At 44.6% G+C, this 22,783-nt stretch overlaps 1 protein-coding gene across 3 annotated transcripts in view; it reads left to right on the top strand.

Annotated features, from left to right (window-relative positions):
* The window catches only part of KPNA1 (karyopherin subunit alpha 1), a 144,822-nt gene that overhangs the window by 75,749 nt on the left and 46,290 nt on the right, over nucleotides 1-22,783 (top strand). The window contains exons 14-15 of one of the 3 annotated variants that reach the window (XM_025193026.1): nucleotides 1,946-2,134; nucleotides 8,413-9,105. In XM_025193026.1, coding sequence (XP_025048811.1) covers nucleotides 1,946-2,133 — 188 coding nt within the window. In that variant the 3' untranslated portion in view covers nucleotide 2,134; nucleotides 8,413-9,105. The other 2 variants (XM_006036676.3, XM_025193027.1) reach the window with 2 other exon arrangements.

Genomic DNA, 22,783 nt, shown 5'->3' with positions numbered 1-22,783 from the left:
GCATCTTGACAGTGCATCCAATACTTCCCTGTCAATCATTCACACAGCTAAATTAATGTTTCCTTGAGCTAATATTACTACACCTGAATAAGGTTTTGAGCTAGAACTGAAAACAGTCTTTGGGGCTGAGAAGTAGAAGAGAGAGATTACCAGAAATAGCAAACAGACAGCAAAATTGCAGAAGAAAGATTAACTTGATTTAGTGGAACATCAAGACCATTAAAAAGGAGAGGGTCATTAACACCTGTGGAGTGAAGAGAGAGTAGCAGGAATCAGGCACATTTATGAGCCATGAAATGAATTGATTCCCATACTGCTGCCTGAATAGAAATGCTGCATCTCCTGGGTAGTTGGTTTTAAAATGTGGGTGGAGCAGAAATCCAAAGGGGATACAACTGCACCACAACTCTTCCCCCTGGATCCACCAGTGCTCATATTGCTGGTACCCCACTTCTCTCATTTTGCCTCCCAAGTTGCATTGCTGCATACAGGTCAAATATGTCTGTTAATCCCACTAAACCAGCCTGAAGGGTATCTTACATTTTTCTTTCTTTCTATATTAGTACCGTTCTGAGTGGTTTCAGCTGCAACCCATCCCCATCTCAAATGCTGGTTGCCAGCTGACATTTTAGCTCATGCTCTTTCACTGCCTCTGCTTAGTAAATGCTGAATCCTACAAGAGAGGAGTTTTGAAAGTAAAGAAGATGGTGAACATACTACTTCTCTAAATGAAAGAAGTGTGAAGCACTACCATGTTTGTAGTGGTAGTGCAATCCTCTAAGCCCCTGCCGTATCTCTAAGGCTATAAATAGGATTCCACAGCGAGCTCTATCAGATGCTGCAGAAAGATGCAGCAGCATGGATTTGGATATCTGGCCCTTGTCCTTAGCCAAGAGGTCATCCTTCTATCTATGCCCTCCTCAGTCTGTTTTTTCCCCCATATCCTGGTCTGAAGCCTGACTGGGAAAAGTGCGGGGTATTCGTCAATTTGTAGGTGAAATTGGAGGCAGTCTTTTCTAAGCTCCTTGGTTAGGTTTCTTCTTATGTAAGTATTTGGTGGTGGGCATGGTAAAAACACCAAGGTAGGTAAATAATGAGAAATTCCTTTTTCCAGATTCACAGTGAATGCCTGCTTTGGGTTAGCCTTACTAATTTCAGGAGTGCTGCTGGCTCAGACTTAAAGTTAATGAGAGTAAAAATGATTTGGAGATTAGACAGGGCATTTGACAGTCCAGAACTTCCTCCTGCACGTTGTTATCCCAAATGATAATTCTTAAGATGATAATACTAGAAAGCTGAAGGTCACCAAGTTATCTCTTTTGGGTTCATGCAGTAATGAAAGGCTACACACAAGGAGGCTGTCAGAATTCAGTGCTTATGACTTAGTTCCATCACCAAAACCTAGATTTCATTACTTCAGTATACCTACTTACACTGAAATGCAGCAGCTTAGTATTTAAAAAAATCTCTTCCTGGCTACCAAGTCTTATATTGTTATGTCTGTTTACGCATGCGAAAAGCCTGTTTGTAGTAGGTCAGCTGTACTATATACATATACTAACTCGTCTGTCAAACAGAAACATGCCCTTGACACAGTGTAATCATGAACAGATTTTAAGGCCTTGTTCTCCAGACCCTCATAGTTTCTCCTTGTGATTTGCTTGTGTAGTGGGAAACAAGAGGTTGACAGAGAAATCCGAACAGTAGTCTACTATTTATTTCTGTGAGCCTCTGGCCAAAAATAAGACCTATTTTTGCTTCTTTGTTTGGTGGGGCAGGGGTTGGCCAGGGCAGGTTGGGGGTGGAACCTCTGCCATGGAGCCTGGTTTTTTTGGAGGTAAAGGCAGGTTGTAATAGACTAGATATTTCTAGTGGGCCAAGAGAGGGGGAGAGAGATGTTTGCCTCACTAAAACTGTATTACTTGTGATCTGCTTCCTTCTGTAGGTCTTGATAAGATTGAATTCCTGCAGAGCCATGAGAACCAAGAAATCTATCAGAAGGCTTTTGATCTGATTGAGCACTACTTTGGGACGGAGGACGAGGATAGCAGCATTGCTCCGCAAGTTGATCTCAGCCAGCAGCAGTACATCTTCCAGCAATGCGAGGCTCCCATGGAAGGCTTTCAGCTTTGAGGTGCCCCCATGCTGTGCGCTCCGCTTTCCAGTCAGTCCTACTTTTTGAGCCTCAAGCCACCCATGGAGTGATTCTCTCAATGTTTTCCATAACCCTGTCTGTGCTCATTTGCTTGCCTTGTGCACATGCTGTTACACACATCTGGAAAACCTTTGGCGCTCTGTGGCAAGATGCCCCTTTGGCAAGGGCTGACCAGAATGGTTTGCCTCTAGGCTCTGGACCTCTCCACTTTCATCTTTGTGGAGTTGGGACAGCTATATGTATGTTTGGATACTACCCTTTCCTACTCAAGGAGAACAATCCCTTCTCCACTAGCCCCTACACTCCTGGTATCCAAGATAGGCTGCCTTTTCTCTTGTATTTGCAGCTGTGTGCCTGTATTTCAGGGAGTTATTTAGATTTGCTATCCCTCTCTAGGTGAGTTTTTTCCATGCTCTTCCTTGGGTGCCTCTTTGGATGGCTTTGTGAGATGCATTCAATCCTGACATTCAGCATATCTGATTACTTCGCTGTATGTGCCAGCCTGGCTTTAGGCATATAGAATGTGTCACAGATATTGGAATAACTTCTATGTTCCCTGCAATTACAGGCACCAATGGCCGTGCTATCTAGTTATTAGAAACACTGAACACAACTGGCGCTCCCCCTTTACAAAATTTGAGTTCCCAAGCTGGACTGCAGACCACTTTGGAGGTATGGATAGTTTCTCATTTCCCCTCCATGCATAAAGAATGTATGAGTAGGTCAGTCTTATCACTTCCCCAGAACAACTTTCCTAACTGAATGGAGAAAATTAAGCCCTCCCACTCCCCATCCCTAATACTGTATGATTCAAAATGGTCTCTTTATTAGTTGTACCTTCCCTGTTTTCATAGGGAAATTAATTATCTGGTCATCCTTAGCATTGTGAAGCTGATAATTCACTTTTTACATTTTTTATACAGCTTGACTGGAACAGGTTTCTCTTCTGTAATATACCTTTTGATGTAATAGCTTAATGTGCTAAACTGTCACTGGAAGGAGGGCACTGTAGAGTTAGCTCTCATGACTGTTTTCATCCTCATGCAATAGAGCTTCCCCTCCAGTCCAGCCCCAAAAAAGAATCCTGCTGATCGACCTTTTGTTTAACCAGTATAATGACACTACATTTAAAAATAATATGAATATTCTTCCCTGAATTCTCCTATTCCTGCCCTTCCATTTTTACCTCACTACTCACATGATCCCAGATGACTTAGCTTGGAACAAGTGGTTCCCACAAGCTATATCTCTAAGGATTGCTAAATGCATGACAGTTGTCCTGTGCAGCTGTAGACTGCGCCTTTACTAGCAGCATGTTCTTAGCTCTGCAGCCTCCTTGGATTACAGGCATCTGAAGGCAAAAGCCAATCACTTCTCACTCAAGTTAAGCTGACATCAGTATAATCTTCATGTAACATAGGAGATGCCACATCACTGAAGGTCGTTATTCTATTTCTGTGAATTCAGTGGATTTTCCAAGCTATCTGCTCTTTCCTGCATTGGAATACATTCTTTCAAGACATTTGGGATCTTTGGCCACACCTATTTACCCCAATATAAACATTTCAAAAGTTGCCATTGCTGCGGTATCATGCATCTGTGGTAGATTCTATTGACAGAACTGTCTGTAAGATCTTCCTCGTGACTTCATTCACTGACAAGCCACTGCAAAAACAACCCACAGGATACCCATTCAAACAAAATCACATGATGTACCACTGCAAGAAGCTAAGTCACGGCCTAAACATCAGTTCTGTGTGGACATTACTTAAATATAATCTTCATTTTGTGTTTGTTCTTCAGGATGGAGATTCTGACCTGTGTGGCCATTGCAGCAGCCATTGACTATCTCCCTAGCTAACTCTGCTGGCCTCTGCCCTCCATGTTACTTTCTCTAGTGCTGCTTTGTGCTGAAGGAACATTTAGTTTACTGCACTTGACCTGTAAATGGACTTCAGTTCTTTGAAATTTTAGGGTTTAAATTTGGAAGTTAATTTAAAAACAGCAGGAAAACCCTCAATGTTGCCTTTACATCACATACAACTAACTGTGTTTATCTTTATTGAAGAGTGATAGAAGCACTGATTTAGTAGCAAAATCTTGTTTTAGCTCTTGGATTTTTTGTGCTGGATTTTTTTACGTGTAAATTTCCAATAACATGTCATTTCTATAAGATTTGTTTAAAATCATGTACCTTTTATTGGATGGTATAAAAATGCTACATATTTTGTAAACAAATCTAAGCAAAGTGTGTGTGTATAATCTGTATATTCATATATGTATATTCTGTGTATATATACAAAAATGTATATATACATACATACACACACACACACACACACACACACGTGTGTGTATATATGTATATATATATATTAGTGTTTCCTTTCCCACGCTAGTGAAAAATGTGGTGCATTGGCATTCTCACCCTCTAGGATATAATGACAGTTGCCTCTAAATGAGTGAATTAAAACAAACTCCATTTAAACTGAATGGTGTGCCTTTCTGTGTAAAGAGCCTGGCCAGCATTTGTTACTTTTGCCAGTGAATATGTTAAACCAGAGCAGATGAGTATAAGACTTTAAACTTTATATCTTTGCTTGGAATGTTTGATTTAGTTAATGCAGGTAATAGTGTTGTTGTTTTACTTATACTTCTCTAAGGGATTTGACTGGTACCACATCATATTTTGACTGAAAATCAGAACAAAACCAAATCTATATGGTACACATTAAATGGATTAAAATCTGGCTACTTGATAGGTCTCAATCTAATTGTGAGGGGGTATCATCAAGTGTGTGTTTCCAGTGAGTTCTTGTAAGGATCAATTATTGTTCCTGTAGTATTTGACATTTTTCTTAATGACCTGGAAGAAAACAAAATGTCTGTTGATTCAGGTTTTCAGCTGATACAATGGTTGAGGGGGAGTGATAGATATTGAAGACAATAGTTTGCTCAGAGAGCCACCTGGATCACTTAGTAAATAGGGTGCAAGCAAAATATATATGTATAAATAGAACAAAATGCAAGGCTAGTAACTTAGGTAAAAGAATTCAGGCTATGCTTACAGAATCAGGTATCTCTAGTCCAGAAAGCAGTAGATCTGGAACTTAGGACCCCAGATCACTTGAACCAGAGCTTCTAGTGAGATTCCCTGGCCAAAAGGGCTAATGTGGCCTTAAGGTGTTTTAATTGGGGAAATCTTGAGTAGAAGTAGGGTGGTTACGTAATCTCTTTGTTTATCACCAGTGTCCAGTTTTCATGTTATTGGTTCAACAAAGATGTTGAAAAATTGAGGGGGTTCAAATGAGAATGAGAGAATGATTAGAGAATTTGTAAAACATTCCTTGTAACAAGGAGCTTACCAATGTTGCTGTGCTATCAGCACCAACAATACTGGGGTACGAAGCTTACTTTCTAGCACTGGATTTGTCATGCTCAGAATTTCAGGGGGTTCTTAGAACAGCAGTTCTAGGGCCACATCTGACCTTTAGCTATCCTACTTCTTTCTTGCGCTGAGACAGAAGGCAGGGTAGATTTTCACTGTATAAACTAACAAAATCAGAGATGCTTACAAAACCTATTGCAGCAGCTTGCTTCGTCAGATGTGAAAGAGTTGCAGAAAGCAGAGCTTCTAGATAGAAAGCAGTGATTAGACTACAAAGGGCAGGGAAGGAAGAAAAAGGAGGGGGCACTACTGGCAGAGGCAAAGTTGGTAAATGAGATCAAAACAAAGCAGCTAACCCATTGAGGGACAGGGGTTATAAAAGCTAATCCAAGTAATAAGATAAGAATCGGCAGTCTCAGTTTGAACCATACCAAGGTTTGTCCTCTTGGGACCAGCACAGGGTACTATCAGCACACTAGCAGTTGGTGTTGAGGGTCCTCCTTACCACCACTGCCAGTTTTGGTAGTAGGACAGAAAGACTTCTTACCATCCTCTCAAGTACATGAAAGGAGGGAAAGTAAGGACCACTCTAGCTACCATGTATAGAGGACATCCGTTTTTCATTAGCATATATCTCAGGGGTGGGCAAAATGCGGCTCGCTAGGCCATTCCATTCAGCCCACGGAGCCCCTAAAAAATTTAGAAAATTAATATTTATCTGCCCCAGCTGCCTGTCATGCGGGCCTCGATGGCTTACCAAAACTCAGTAAGTGGCCCTTTGCCTGAAATAATTGCCCACCCCTGATATAGCTGTTGAAGCTACTTACTGTCTTTGGAACATATTGGTGATTTGTTTTGTATTTTCTGGAATAAACATGACCCTTAAACCTGGTGCAGACCACCCAAAGACCTGTGTAGAGCTAAAATACTGTTCTAAGCACTTCCTGTGCTCCTCCCCTCTGTTAGTCTGAATTTAGGCCTTGAAATCCTGACTAAGAACAGGAGCCAACTAACGTGCCTGGTGGAGTGAAGGAGGGCAGACACTGATCAAGCAGATCTATCTAGGCTAGAAACTTGTTCTTCACTCTTCACTGTTGGCTTTTTCATAACACTGTCTTTGGAAGCTATCATAATAGGAAAAAAGCCATCTTATTTGAGTACCATATATCTGGAATCAAAAAAACATAGATTCTTTCACCACCCATGAGAGACGCAGAGTTTACTTTTCTTTCCTGACACCCGTTAAAAGCAAAACAAAAAAAAGATGATAATTTAGCAGTGGACAAGGGTAGCCAAATGACCCAGCTTTGAGACTCTGGGACCCATCTAGAAGCACCATAGAAGCATGCATATGATATCCATGATCTCTAAGCTGCTTCAGAAATGGTATGGAAAGACCTGTCCTCTGAACAGATGGAAAGAAAGGTTGAGCTGTTTGTATTGAGCTTCTGTCAAGCTCGGTGAGCCTCAGGGTAAAATATTTATAGGTTTTGGGGCAGAATAGTGAGGTGTTGGTCGGAAAACATTGTAACAATGTATCATATTTACTTAATTCGAAGATAAGTTCCCCCCCCCCCCCCCCCCCCCCTGCCATTTTACAATGAGGGGAAGCCCCTCATCTTGGAATCAAGTATGAGGTGGGGGAGAGCGAATGGAGTGGGCAGGCAGCAGTTGTGACTCCTAACCACCACCCTGCTCTTCCTCCCTTCCTGCCCCCCACCACCCCATCCTCTGCTACCTACACTTGCCCTGGTGCTGGTAGGCTCTGTCCCTGCTCCAGCCTGGGGCACAAAGCATGTGTGTGCTTCAGCCCTAGCTTGGCCCAGAAACAAGGGTAAACAGCAAAAGAGGGAGATTGGGGTGGGGGCAAGAAGTGGGGGCAGTTTACTTGATCCCCGCCACCACCTGCCTCCCTTCCATTGCTTTCCCCACTGCAGCAGTGGAGGGATAAATTTAAAGATGATTCTCCAATAATTAGATTTTCTACTTGGAAAATTATAACAAATGTATACATTTTTCATGTATAGAATCTAATTTGGGAGGTCATCTTAAGTTTAGGATCATCCGGGATTTGGGTAAGTATAAAGTGGAAAGCTAGATTTTTTTAAAATATTTCACAAACTGGAAAATGGCACAGACCCGTGAACATCTGGACAGAGGTCAGTTTATAATCCAAATGAATTGGACACATGCCAATCTTGATCATACACTCCAGAATACAAAGTAACAGGGATGCTAATTCTATTGAGAAGAGTTATTTGACCTTAAGGGCAACAACTCCAGTCCTTCCATCTATCCTCTGAAGCAAAGAGTGAACCCCAGGATTTTCCTTTTATGGGGCTTTGCCTTTTTAATGAAAGGATGGAAGGGATTGGGATCCTAGAGAAAATGTATGGGCCAGTGCCAATTTTTTAGGTCAATCTAAACCTTTCACTTTAATGCAAATACTCCTCCATTCCAGCATTCCAGCTTTTTTAACTACAGAGAGCACCAGGCTGCTCTGGAGACTTATTTTGGAAGAAGTTCCCAGCAACAAAAAGACCTAAACAAATGCTTGAAGTGCCTCCTTACAACCTCCTCTGTCTTCCACCTCCTCCCAGAGAACAGATTTGATATTATAAGCCAGAGCTGTTAACTATTGTCAGCAGTCTTTCTGTTCCTGCCTTTTGGGTCTCCTTTCTTCTTCCTCTCTACTTCTACTGATGTAGAATTAATTTAGATCTCTGGGTACTGGATATTCTTCCTCCTCCCTAGTTTTTAGGAGAACAAATTAAATCCACTTCTCTTTAAAACATAGCAATAATCTGATTTAAATCCCATTTCATGGAGGGGATTGTATTTCCTTTTCATTCTACTTTTCTTTTTGCAGAGGAGAGGTGCATCCTAGACTTGAGGAATTTGAACAGATGCATAAAGATGTTCACATTTGATTTGTTTGCTGTGAGAGATTGTGATGTGCCTTCCCTGGAAAGCATGCAACTCAGAGGCTTGATTTCATGTTGTCTTCACATCAAATAAATGAGATTTGTCTGAGCTAGTTCTTATCAATCTAAAATTGTCCTGTCCAGCCTGTCTTGTAGCCCTTTGGAATATTCACCACATACCTAGGGTGGTAGCTGCTCTCTGACAGCAGTAGGCTAGTGTCTGGATGGTTGGCTGGCAAAAGCCAAGTCTTAGCAAGAACTGGCACAGGCATTGAAATACAAGCTGCCACACTCCTTATGTATCTAAATTAGTTGGAAGAAATGTACATCCAAACCCACTGCAAATAAATTATTGCCTGTTGGAGGGTAAAAGCTAGCCTATGGATGAGAAGCAGTAACTATAATCAGTCAACAAGGGCTGGTCCTACCATAGTTAACAGCACTTAAACAACTAGTCAAACTGGATGTAGCTTCTTTGTAAAATAACTGTAAGGATTTGAGGAGCTAGGGACTTTTGAATACATCACTGGACAGTCACCTTGCTGGGGTCACCCCAGTTGTCTTTAACAGAGGCCTCTATTCTGGCAGAGGTCCCTTCCAGCCTTACAATCAGTGAATTGTCAGGAGACTGATCTGATCATCTCTAGTTGAGGATGTGGAAAGAATCAAGACATCCCTACAGGGTAGCTTTGCTTCCAGAATTATATGAAAAGCAAGTAATTTTTTATTGATGTCTTTTATTGGACTAACTGTATAGCTGGGAGAGATGAAGCCACTTTAGAGCAAGAGGTGCCAGACAAATCATAAAAAAAAAATAGAGCTGGATGGAGCCTCAGGAGGTCCTCTAGTCCAGTCCCCTACTCAAGGCAGAATTATCTCTGACTAAACCATCCTAGCCAAGTGTTTGTCCAACCTTCTCTTGCAAATTTTGAAGGATGGAGATCCTACACTCTCTGTTAGTTTGTTCCAATGTTCAACTACCCCTACAGTCAGAAAGTTCTTCCTAATATCCAACCTAAATTTCCCCTGGTGCAATCGGAGATCGTCAGTCCTGTCCTGTTCCCCTTAGCCACAGACAGTAATCTATCTATTCTCTAGAACAAGGGTTGTCAAACTATGGCCTGCAGACAGGATCTGGCCCCTAAGGGTGGGTATTTATGACATGCAGCAGCATGTGCGTCAGTCCCTTAAAGGTGACTGTTCAGTTCTGAGGACTGGTTTCTTGTAATCCCCTGACATTTCTCTCCCCCTCACCACCAAATTAGCTTTTTTCAGTTTACATTAGCCGTACTTTTCAGCAGCACTAGATAAGTGGAGGTTGCATTAGGATGGCACAGGAGACCAGCCCTTGGCACAGAGCAGGGAGGTCTGGGCACTGTGGAGGGGATAAGCAGCCAGGATAGCTCGCTATTCTAAAAGGTTATTGACTTCCTGCTTTAGAGAATATCTAATCTGACTTCTGATGAGTGCTGGGGAGGAGCCTACCATAAAACACAGGTATCAGTGACAAAAGGACAGAGGACCTGGAAGCAAAATTTCAACTTCATTGCATTTTCAGAAATGGTCCTCATACAGATCCACATTAACCGAGAACTTTAAGATCTTTGTGTGACTGAGAAGGTGGTGCAAAGAACAGTTTACTTGTGTTAATCACTGGGAATATTTTTTGGGAATCCTATACAAAGGGGACATCCTCCACTTTAACCAAAATGGAGCCAGATTACTGCTACATAACAACATTTCAGATGTAAGAAGTTGATAAGAGCTGAGGAATACATAAGTAAAATAGGCAATGGTGGCAGTGGCAGTCCCTTGATACAAGGAGAATAGTTTCACAGCAAATAAAGTTATTGAAAGAGAAGATGTTTTCATATATTGTAACTTAGAGGTACAATTGTTCTTCAGTAAGCACATGATACTTTGCAGGAAGGAAACAATCCAATGGCAAGGAAAACCTGGATGGATGAGAGGTTTCTATTCTGCAGCCTTCATTTGCTTTTGTAGCCATTATGAAGTATTCTTTCTTCATCTGCCTGCTCTGCTGTTGAAGATTTTTTTTTTTTTAATTTTTGGATCGCTATAAACTTGAAACTTCACTCTTGACCTTGCCAGCATGGATGACCCTACCAGGAGTACAAAACCCAGAATAGAAGCCTCTGTTAAAGACATAGAATCCAGTATTCACCAACAAAGTACAAGACAAAAATGCATGTAAAATTAGCAGGCTGTTGGAACAAACAAATGGAAGTTTAATATCCAAAAACAGGCCCATTAGTATGCCTTGCAATAATGATTACCTTTGATTATAAAAAACCAGGTCTGGCCAACTTCTGAGTGGCTGGGGTTCACATGAACCCCAGCTGCGAACTGTGGGCTAAGACCATGTCACACTATGGTAGTCTCCCTCCTTACAGTGCCAGTGCTCTTGCACCAAGCATCCCATGTGATTGCCCCCCACCCCTGCTTCCAGTTGGCATCCTCATGCCCTGCTGTACTGTGCTACACTACGTTTTGTGGGATTACTTGCACCTTCTCCAGCTGCCCAGCGCTGGAGCCTTTAGCCCTGCGTACCACGCCACCCTGCCCTGCCACCAGGGGCAGAGAGCACAGCCAGAAGGAGAGAGGGAGTGGGAAAAACTAAGTGCCATACAAGGTGACCAACGGTTCATCTAACCCAGTATCCTGTATGCTACAGTGACAGAAGTATATGCTTTAGTGGGAGAGCATTGAACCAGATACTAGAGTGATTTATCCATTATCCTCCCTGGCATCTGCCAATTAATAGTTTAGAGGGAATAGAGAAAACATCTCTAACTATTCTTTTCAACAGTTATTAATAGATTTATCAAGTATGAATTTGTGTAGTCCCCTTTTGAATCTGGCTATGCTATCTGCCTCTACCACCTCCTATGGCAAGGAATTCCACAAGTTAACTATGCATTGTGTTAAAAAGTATTTTCTCTGTTTAGTTTTAAACTGTCTCCTACTAGGTGCCTCTAGTTCTAGCATTCTGGGACTTGGTGAATAACAGTTCCCTGTTCACTTTGTCCACACCCATCATGATTTTATAGGCTTCTCTTGCATCCCCCTGAAGCAGAGAGGCAGAATCCGCAGCTGCTACGCTTACCTGGCAGACAAGCCAACACCAGGAGACAAGCGCAAGAAAAAAATAAACACAAGCACGGCCCCTTTTAACTGGACGGAGGAAGTTAATGTCAGGTGTGCGCAAAGTTTAAAAGGGATGCCAGGATTCTGAAGAGGCAGGGAAGACACTCTCCCCCCTAAGACCGAAACGGGGACAGGGTCAATACTTACCGGTGCGCGTGTGAAGATGGTGGTGGGGGGTGAACACTAGAGCAGCAGGTTTGGCAGAGGATGCCGGGCAAGGATGGCTCATAAGAGCTTCACAGGGCACTGATGATACCAGACTCACTGGACCTACAAGACAGAAAAGAAACTGAAAGTAATGGTTTGAGGCAGAAACCGTAAGTAAAAAGCCAAACCCAGCTGGGGGAGGACTATAACTGACGATCAGCAGTAGCCCTCAGGTAAAGAGAGAACCCAGTTGTGGGCAGAGATGGGGTTATACCCACACTGTGAGCAATAACCGTGAAAAGGCACCCCTGATGAGACAGAGACCAAAGTGGAGAGAATCGCCAGGTGGTCAAGCACAGCCAGTAGTTCTGCGGCTTTTGACCGCCTAGATTGTAGTGAAGGGGGCCTGGGACATTGCAGGCAGGGCCTAAGAAGCTGTCTTGCAAAAGGGAATCCCAGAAAGAAGAAGCTTGGTGAGAAGATACCAATTTCTCATTGTGCATTGCTGATTTGGTTTGATATAACAAGTGATGACAACTCTTTAATATAAATTACTACCTTCATTGGTGGCTTAATAAAGACAGGGAACAAGATATGGAGACTGGTAATCATCCTTAACTGAACATGTAGGTCCAGAGGGCAAACAAGATCCTCTCAAGCCCTAATTAAAATATCTAGTGACTGACCAGTGCTATTAAGATCTCAGGGTGGAGACAGATGCGGTGTAGGGGATGGTGGAGCTGTGTACTTAGACCCCAACATCAGGGCCACGGACCTAAGACAGCCTTCCCCACTATATCTTTCCAACAATCAATCCATCAAGGCTGGCAGGTGAGGGTGAGAGGCTACCCACACACAGGAGAACTCCCTACTCCTGTTGTTCCCCACCAGTCTTCTCCTTTCCAAATGGAAGAATCCTACCTTTTTTAGTTTCTCCTGGTATGGCAACTGCTCCATACCCCTGATTATTTTGGTTGCCTTTCTCTGTACTCTCTCCAATCCTACTACAACTTTTTTAAGATGCAGAGACCAGGACTGCACACAGTATTCAAGATGTGGATATATCATGTATTTGCATAATGGCATGATGATGTTCTCCGTTTTGTTTTTAGTTCCCTTAAGGATGCCTAACGCTATATTGGCTTTTTTGTTGTCCACTGCACATTGAGCTGATGTTTTTAGAGAACTATTTACAGTGACTCCAAGCTCTCTTTCCTGAGTAATAATAATTAGTTCAGAACTGACTATTATGTACGTATAGTTGAGGTTATTTTCCCACAGGTGCATTACTTTGCACTTGTCAACACTGAAATTCATCTGCCACTGTTCGCCCACTCACTTATTCTGAGATCTTTCTGCAGTTCCTCTCCATCAGCTTGGGACTTGGCTACTTTGAATAATTTAGTATCATCTATTGTGAAGGAGCAAGCATGGACGCGGCGAAAAGACCCGGGGAATCCCGCTTCCGGAGCCATTACCATATTAGGATGGAAGCTCAGAGATTGAAGCGAGGTGGCAACAAAGGGGTTTAAAAGGAAAAAAAAAAGTGGAGACTGAGGGAGAAAAGAAAGAAGAAAGAGGATCCTCGAGGGATCCACAACTTACCTGAAAGCCTCTCACCGCACCGGGGGAGAACGGAGCTATGAGGAGAGGGGCGGATTCCAGAGCAGACAAACCCCGCAGGATGCATCATATGCCGTCTGCCTGGAAAGTAAACAAAAGAAGAGCGTGAATTTGACTTGGACAGTGTCTGATTACCTTTCAAGAGGATTCGGGACGTCATCCAAGTACAGTATAAAAGGTAGATTCATAAGTTACTCAGGTAAGTAGAGCGTATATAGAGAGATTTGAAGATAAAAGACCATAATGAGAATAGAAGAACAAGCGAACAAGAAAGGAAGAGACTTTGTTCAAGAATACTAAGTTCTGTTCATCCAAGTTAATAGTGATAACGTAAGAGCATTATATAAGTAGAGTTACTAAGTTGATATTATAGATGAGGTTAAAATAAAAAAAGGAAAGAAAGATACAAAAAGACAGCTTCTGCCTGAAACTAAAGGAAAGTTGTACAGAGTGATAAAAGACAAAAATAAAGACAAGTTTTCATCTGAACCAGACTGCGAATATATATATTTGCGAGTGAGAGTGGATATTCGGGAAGCGAGTGAGATATTTTATCCATAGTTCTTGGGACCCCTAATAGAGACATACTAAGAACGAACTACTAGAAAAAAAACAAAAAACAAAAAAACTTTATATAATAACCCTCCCAACTAGTGACATCAAAAATTAGAACATATAATAATAACATCCAAGATGTGGTAGGAGGGAAAGTCAGGGAACCTACAGTTCGTTAAGGGACTATAAAGGGGTACAAGGAGGCATCCTAATCGCCACCACTGCATCTATAAACTTGGATATTTCATTGCATACCCACATTTCTAGCTCATTGATGAAAATGTTGAATGAAATTGGGCCCAACAGAGATCCCTGTGAGGACCCCACTTTTGATCTCCCTCCATCATGAAAAGTGAAGATTTAGCCCTACCTTTTATTCCCTATCTTTTTACCAGCTCTCAGTCCACAAAAGAACCTTCCCTCCAATCCTGTGGGAACACTGTTTTTTTGGTGAGTGAACTTGTCAAATGCTTTTTGGAAGTCCAGATAATATTATGTCAACTGAATCCCCCTTGTCCATGTGCTTGTTGACACCCTCAAAGAACTCCAGATTGGTGAGGCAGGATTTCCTTTCAGAAAAAGAGGTTGATCATATTTGTCCATGTGACCACTGATTTTATTCTTTATTATAGATTCTACCAACTGGCTAGGGATGGAAGAGACTCACTGGTCTATAGTTCCCCAAATCACCTCTGGAGTCCTTTTTGAAGATTGGAGTTACATTGACAACCTGCCAGTCCTCTGGTACAGGCTGTTTGTTAACCATAGGTTACATACTATTGCCAGTAGTTCTCAGTTTCACCTTTGAGTTCCTTGTAGCTGGACTTCAGCAAGGCTTTTGACAAGGCGCTGCACAACTTTCTCATAAATTGGAGAAATGTGAGCTAGATAAAACCCGCTACAAGGGGGATAGATAACTGGCTCAACAGCTGCAAAACAGAGGTCCATGTCAGAATGGCAGGTTTCAAGTGGAGTCCCCCAGGGCCCAGTGCTGTTCAATGTGTTTATTAATTATTTGGATGCTGGCATAGAAAGCTTCTTGAACACCTTGGCAGACAATGTAAAACTGGGAAGGATTGTAAACATGGAGAATATGATCACGATTCAGAAGGACCTTGACAGATTGGAAAGCTGGGCTTGAGATGATAGGATGAAGTTCAGTAGACAAATGCAAGGTGCTACACCTCAGGAGGAATAATCAAAAACACATACAAAATGAGTGACACCTGGCTGGATGACAGCACTATGGAAAGGGACTTGTGTCTGTGGTCTACCAAGACTCCCAATAGGAGTCTGTAGTGTGACACAGCCACACAAAAGGCAAATGTGGTTTTGGGCTGCATCAATAGAAGCATTAGGTGCAAGACATGGGAGGTGATGGTGCTTTTCTACTCAGCACTGGTTAAGCCTCATCTGGAGCACTGTGTGTAGTTCTGAGCTACACATTTTAAAAAGGATGTGGAGAAGTTAAGAGAGGGTCCAGAGGAGGGCAGCAAAGACGATAAAGGGCTTGGAAAGCAGGTCATACTAGGAGAGGCTGTAGGAGCTAGGCATTAGGTCTGTGCAAAATTTAACCTAGTGTTTCGCTTCAAAGCTGTTTTGATGCGTTTTGAGCTTGAAACGGCAAAATGGAAATGAAACAAAAAGCTTTGAAACAGCTTCCAAACAAAATGTGGGCAATCAAAATATTTTGAAAGTTTCTAAGCATTTCAAGTTTCAAAGCAGCCTGGTGGCAGGAGGCAGGAGAGAGCCAGGACTGCACTCCGAGTGGCTCTGCAGCCCCATGGAGCCCCCTGGAGCGGCCCCCCTGCCTCCCCCTCCCTCCTGCTGCCAAGCTACACTCCATGGGGCTACAGAACTGGTCAGAGTGCAGCCTGGCAGCAGGAGGCAGGGAGAGCCAGGGCTGCGCTCTGCCTCCCAGCTGAGTTCCATGGGACTGTGGAGCCACTTGGAGCACAGCCCGACAGCAGGAGGCGGGGCAAGCCAGGGTTGCACTCTGCCTCCGGCTGCCAAGCTGAGCTCAATGGGACTAGTGGAGCTGGTCGGAGTGCAACCTGGTGGCGGGAGGCAGGGAGAGCCAGGGCTGTGCCCCGACTGGTTCCACCAGCCCCATGGAGCTCAACTTGCCCTCCCAGTGCTGCCGGACTCCTGCTGGGGTGCGGGGCCTTGGACCTGTGCACCAGATGACAGGAGGCTGCTGCTGCTGCCTGGGGCCAGCGACAGCATCAGATTTCCCTGGTGCTGGGTCCCAGGCAGTAACAGCAGCTTCCTGTCATCCAGTGTGCAGGTCCAGGGCCTCGCATCCCTGGGTGGAGTCCAGCAGAGCCATGCAGCCCTCCCAGGGGTGCAGGCCGCTGGATCTGCGTATTGAATGACAGGAGGCTGCCGCTGCCAGCAAGTATGAGTTTTGCTTTGAACAGTTTGAGGCGCAGTTTCCCAGAAACCTTTGCACCTATCTCCTTGAAACATGGCAGGCTTCATGCCCACAGAAGGGGCTACCATCCCTGCAATTTTCATCCAAATCAGGCAAGGAATGACAAAGTTTTAGGCATTGTCATGATTCTCCATTATAGCCTATGGGCGAAATGTCGAAATGCGACAAAACAGTGAAATAGTTTCGATGAAACGAAATGGAACAGTGCTTCGAAACTCAACGAAATGAAACACTGTCCCTTTGAAACAGCAAAACGGACATCAAAATGAAACAATGGTGTTTTACACAGCACTACTAGGCATGATCAGCTTGAGGAAAAGTGCTTAAGGGGGGGACATGATAGCAGTCTTCAAATCCTTGAAGGACTGCCATAAAGTAGAGGGAAGCATCTTTTTCTCTCCTCCTGAAGAGAAGAGGATGTGAAGCAATGGCTTGAAGTTGCAACAAAGTAAGTTTAGATTGGATCAAAAAAACATCATCACTGGAAGAATAGGGAGGGAGTGAAATAGACTGCCTAGGGAAGTTGTGGATTTTCCATCACTGGAGGTGTTCAAAAAGAGATTGGACCAGTCACGGGTTTGGGATGATCTAGGTATAACTATGCCTATGTTCTACTATGGATATTTCCCTTCCGCACTTTGCTGGTTGCCCCTGCCCTTCTTCCTCCCTGTGCCCCCCCCCCCTTCTTTCCAGTTGGAGTAGATGATCTCTTGTGGTCCCTTCCTGCCTTATTTCTCTATGATTCTGCTGCATTTGGCATTGGGTGTTAGCTACAGCCAAGGCTGGGGACTTCGACTGGGGGGGCTGAACACTCCTGCTGAGACCAAAGCTGGAGGTTCCTGGCTTAGGGGGTTTTGTCCTTCCACTCAGGATCAGGCCAATCACCATACTTGGGGTCTTGAGGGAATATTATGCGATGGCTAGATTGGTATGGGCTGTGGGAGGTTTTGCCTTTCTCTGTACCCAGAATCTCTTGAGCAGATACTGACATTTCATAGAAGCAGAGCATTGGCTGCTGTGGTTCCCCTTTGCTTTACCTGTGGCAGACTAGGTTGTTAGGTCTGTGTTGTGTCAGGGTTGATGACAGGCTTATGTAGACTTTAGATTATGGGTTATATAGGATGGTTTGGATAGAGATGATTCTGCTTCAGGCAGGGAGGTGGACTAGATCAGCATTTCTCAACCTGTGGATTGTTACCCAAAAGTGGGTCACAAGAATATATGAAAGGGTCATGAACAAACTTTAAAAATGGATTCTCCTTTAAGGCAGAAAAATGTGAAAAACTGGAGGCTACCCTTGCAGGCTGCAACGCTCTACCCTGCAAGGGGCTGCTTGGGATTGTGGGGAGTGAAAGGTCAGTCAGGGAGGGGGTGCCACATGCATGTGCTCACGTACATATGCATGTGGCAGCCAGGCAGCATGGAGAGCAACTCCCCACAGGTAAGTCTTTGGGGGGGGCATAGATGACGTGTCAGGGGGCGGGAGGGCACAGGCCCTCCAGCCCACCCCACCTCCTCTCTCCTCTTTAGGGTAGAGCTGTGGTCTGAGGGGAGTGGCAGCCCAGCATCCAAGTGGCTGGTGGCAGGAGAAGGTGAGGGCAGTACAGCATCCCCCTCCCCACCATTATTCCTCACACTGCTGGCAGCATGGCTGGCATGGGGGTTCCAGTGATGGCAGCAGCAATGAGCCTTGCTGCCCTCCTGTGTTGAGTCCTGCCTGCTAGGCCATGGAGGTGGCCCCTGCCTGTGCTGGTTCAGCCAGGCTGCAGCTCTGTGCCCACTGTGAATGCACAGAACTGCAGGGGCACGTGTCCCTGCCTCCCCCATGCCCTACACTGGAGGGCTGGGGGCACGGGGCAGCAGATCAGAAATGAGCATCAACAGGGGTGGGGAGCTGTGTGTTGGAAGTTAGGGGCACCAGCAGGGCCAGGGAGCTGTTTTCTACTTAAACTACTTACTGGCTCAGGGCTGGCCATCAGTGTTTACAAATAAGTCCTGGTAAAAATAACAAACAGTTGAGAACCACTAAACTACATGACATCTAGAAGTCCCTTCCAGCCCTATTTCTCTATGATTCTATCAATGCTATCCAGTCTTGGTGACTAATGAGCAGGGATCCTGGTTTTCCCTGATAAAAAAATACCCAATTCTCCACTAAAAAATAGCAAATTCTCTAATAAAAATTCCAAAATCTGTCATTAAAATTAAAGGCCCCCCCACACCCCCCTACAGCCCTACTGGTGCCCCTTATTCCCCACCCACAGCCCCTGCTCTCCTAGACCTGCTGGAGTGGACCCTCAGCTGCCAGGGCTACTAACCCAGGTCCACAGCCCCCTTCCCCCGCTCCTGCCTGCTGTGGGCTCGGGTGGGGCAGTTCCCCACCACCACACATACTCCCAGGGGGTAGGGGGGACCCATGCCCCCCAAATCTGTATGTTTTTCCCTTGTAAAATGAGAAATCCACATTTGCCTCTGGTAAAAGGTAAAATCTGCAGTTTACTGTTTTTCCACAGGAAACGGAAAACCCAGATCCCTGCTGATGAATATTTAATTTATTGATTTGTTCTAAGACTTCTTTTAGAGACTCCTTGGGGGCCACAGATGGTCCATATACTACCAGTTAAACACCCTATAATAGGCATTATGGAGGTACGGTGAAATAATAAATGCTATGCAGAAGACAGGGATGGGTGCCATTTTAGAGACTGATGAGTGGGAAGATGCATACACTTTGATAGGTGACAGCTTACTTTGTCAGATACTCTTCATAGGTTGTTGCTCAAGTCTTTCTGAACTAGACTCTAAGGTACTGCCATGCTCTGCCTTTTGCCTGACTTTAAACTAATACTGTTCACTACTTCTCAATAAATGCTATGTTGAGACAAAATGGGTGCATCTACACATACAATGCACCTGAATAAACACCAGCACAGCTTGTGCCATCATTTATTGCTCTTGGATTCAGCGTTTACACCCAGGACCACAGCACGCTGAGCTGGGGCAGCACAGCCTGCCAGCCCGGAGCCGCTCTGCCCCAGCTCAACATGCTGTGAAAGGGCTGGCTGGGGTGCAAAGGTGCTACAGTGTGGGGCTAGCTGGCAAGCAGCCCCTCACTGTAGCACACTCATGCCCCAGCCAGCCCTAATCACCCTCTACACATGCATTGCAATGGAGTTAATTAATCTGGCCTAATAGCACTGCACACGTAGATGGTGACACTTTAGTGCAGAGCTAATTAGGCAACTCCACAGTAAAGCACACGTGTGGATGCCTCCATTGAGTTGAGGTGGGGGAGTAGTGTTGTATATGAAGTATTCAATAATTCTGTGTAGAAAAAAAATGCAGTTAAATCTATACGGATTCACTGAAGCGTACCTAACACAAAGGCTGCCTCCATGAATCTTAGATCTCCCTCTCTTAACCTCTCTGATACACAGGTTATAATGGCCCTTTTTCCTTTTCAATGGGCTTATTTACATAAGGTTTATGTGTTCCAACTGTCCCACTTTAGTAGGACAGTTGGAACAATAAACTGTCCTTTAATTGATCTGTCACTACTTCTGTTAAGTTTCTTTTTGTTCCACAGGTTTTCTACGTGCTTTTTAAGCAATCACTGTCATTGACAGCATGGGATTTGTGGTGGGCCAGTAGGGGGTGCTCCTGTGCTGAGCCAGCCACCTCACTGTGCCCAACCGCCTTCCAGGCTCCAAGTGCCTCCCTGGGGGTGCCTCACGTCCGGCTGACCCCCTTCTTGGAGCACACCTGCTAGCCTGGGGGTAATGCTGCCACCACCCAGAGTCTGGACTGATCCTAGACCTGTGCCTTCTGGGAAACACAGGCCTATTAGCCCTTGAGAGTGCTTAACCCACTGCAAGAACTTTGGGTGCTTCCCTCAGTCTGAAGGACAAATAGTGATCTCCTTTAGTCGGCTGAACCAAGGGGACCCCAAGGCATAATCTAGCCCCACTCCCAATAAGTCTCCCATGCTAAATACAAAGGAAAACTTTATTGGTTACAAGAAGTAGGTTTGGAATAGTGTACAGGGTAGAGCAATATCAAGATAAATCCCTTAGAGCAAAGTGGCATGGTAGCCTTTGATTACCCATCTGAGTTACTGCAAGCTATATATCTAGTTAGATCTCAGGTAGCTTACTTACAAGTATCATCCAGAGGCAGGTGGAGATTCCCTCTGGAGGCAGGCAGTTCACTGATCATGAGTTTCAAGAGAGACAGCAAGTTTCAGATGGTCCAGCTTCTCTCTGAGTTTTCATCATGGCTACTGCTCGTCCTCCTGGGCAGTCCTTAACTTATATAGACCTTATGACCTCATTTACCTGATCCAATGAAGGCCAGCAACTGTTGGCTGCCAGCAACCAATTTGAAATGCATCACTGGTTGTCAGGTAGACTGGCAGGGTCTTTAGCCCCCTCCCATTCAGGTTGGCATTGCTTAGAACAATAGGGAGTTTAAGCCCCCACCCAGGTGTGTGAGACCAGTCACGTAGGCAGAGAGAGCAGGTTTCCCCCCTTCCTCAGGAATGTATCCAGCTCAGGTTACAACTCAGGGTTACCTGGAGCCCATGGGATGTCTACCCTCTGCAGTGATCATGGTAATCAAATTGTCAGGTAGCAGAGTTTGGCGAGAGACAGAGATGGTATTCTGCCACAGGATTAACCACAAGCAATTGCTCTAGTTGGTATTTAGCTGAAGCCATACCTACTTCTTTTCCAAACCTGAGGGAAGGGCATTTTGCACCCAAAATCTTATGCAACATCTCTCCCCTCTGTAAGCTGATTCAGATACCTTGCTTCTTGCATATTCCCTCAACAGTTATATCTACTACAACATTACTATAGACTGGTGAATTCAGTGACACTTAAACCCTTGAAAACGAGGCAATCCAGATAGGTATGCACCAATGCAATCTTATGTTTGTCCTTGAAGCTTATACTAGACACTGGAATTATGTGTATGCACTCCAGCTGTATTTATTTTGTTGGGTGTTACTGTATTTAATAACCTAAGAATGTTTTCTCTGAAAAAGAGAAGGCAGCACTATGATGCAGTTACATGCCTTATTTCCCAAGTGATGTGCACCATCTACAAAGGCAGTGCAAGTATGTGTGTTATTGCTGCATTGGAGTCATTGGTCAAGGAGGGCACGATTAATGTTGTTTTGGCAAGTACTTTTACCTCAACTCTTCATTTCTTGATTTCCAGACATTTGAGTGCTACTGAATTTTGATGTTTCAAAGGGGACAGAATACCATAGGACAACCTGAACTGTGTTAATGGAGGTTATTGTCATGTAATGTCCTAGTTATTTTAACAAGTAAGAAGTGGTTTTTGTGAGAGTTAAATGCTATTTAGGCAGCTGAAGTTGTATGGCTTTGCATGTGAGCACTATTTAGTTCTATGTGTAGGCAATGACACTTTTTTTTTAATTACAACTTCGCAAAAGTGGTAAAAATCTTCCCTGTTTTAAATGGAGAAGCAGGGTGATGTTCCCAAAGTTATTTGGCACACCGGTATCAAAGCCAAAATAGAGCCTAGGTCCCAAGAACTATTTAAATTCTTTCATTTTGGCCACACTGTTGCAATGAGAATTTGTTAATGTTCTCACCCTCTCCCATACCCTTTATTGCAATAGACGGGAGATAAAGCACCTATTTTGAAATGTTCTGACTGTGTAAGTACTGATAAATAAGGACCTACCATATTCAGGGCAGCTGCCTTCTAATTTCGTGGTCTGAGCTCAGTGCCCAGGCAGCGGCGGGCAATTATTTCGGGTGGAGGGCCACTTACCAAGTTGTGGCAAGCTGTCGAGGGTCGCTTGGGTAGCCCCACCCCTTGACAGGTGCCCTGCCCCCTGGTCACCATCTTGGGACCAATGTCCCAGTGTCTTGGGACCAATGTCCCAGGGCCAGCACCGGTGGGGCCCAGAGCGGGGCACAGGCTGGCAGGGGTCTGTGCAGCTGGGCTGGGCTGCGCCAGCAGGGAGAGCAGGGAGCTGGCCCAGCTCCATAGAGCCCCTGCCAGCTGGGATCCTGTTCTCCTGCTGCCCTGCTCTGGGCTCTGCTGGCGCTGGCCCTGGGACACCCGTGCAGGCCCTGCTCCCACACCTGCTCACTCCCAGTGCCCCCCAGCCCCACGGTACAGGCAGGGGCAGCGCACGGCCCCGACCCAATTCTATTATTCACCAAATAATAGAATTCACCATAAGGTGTAGAGTAGGAAAGGTAACTAGTAGGGTGGAAGTGCTAGACTTTAGGAAGGCTGACTTCAGCGAGCTCAGGCGTTTAGTCAATGATGCACTGCAGAGTAAGAGATTTGACGAGATGGGAGCCCAGGAAGGGTGGCTGTGCCTTAAGGAAGCGATCCTTCGGGCA

The sequence above is a fragment of the Alligator sinensis genome, unplaced genomic scaffold (genome assembly GCF_000455745.1).
Source record: "Alligator sinensis unplaced genomic scaffold, ASM45574v1 scaffold538_1, whole genome shotgun sequence".
NCBI classification, from domain to species: domain Eukaryota; kingdom Metazoa; phylum Chordata; order Crocodylia; family Alligatoridae; genus Alligator; species Alligator sinensis.
This window is presented reverse-complemented; position numbering and strand designations above follow the sequence as displayed.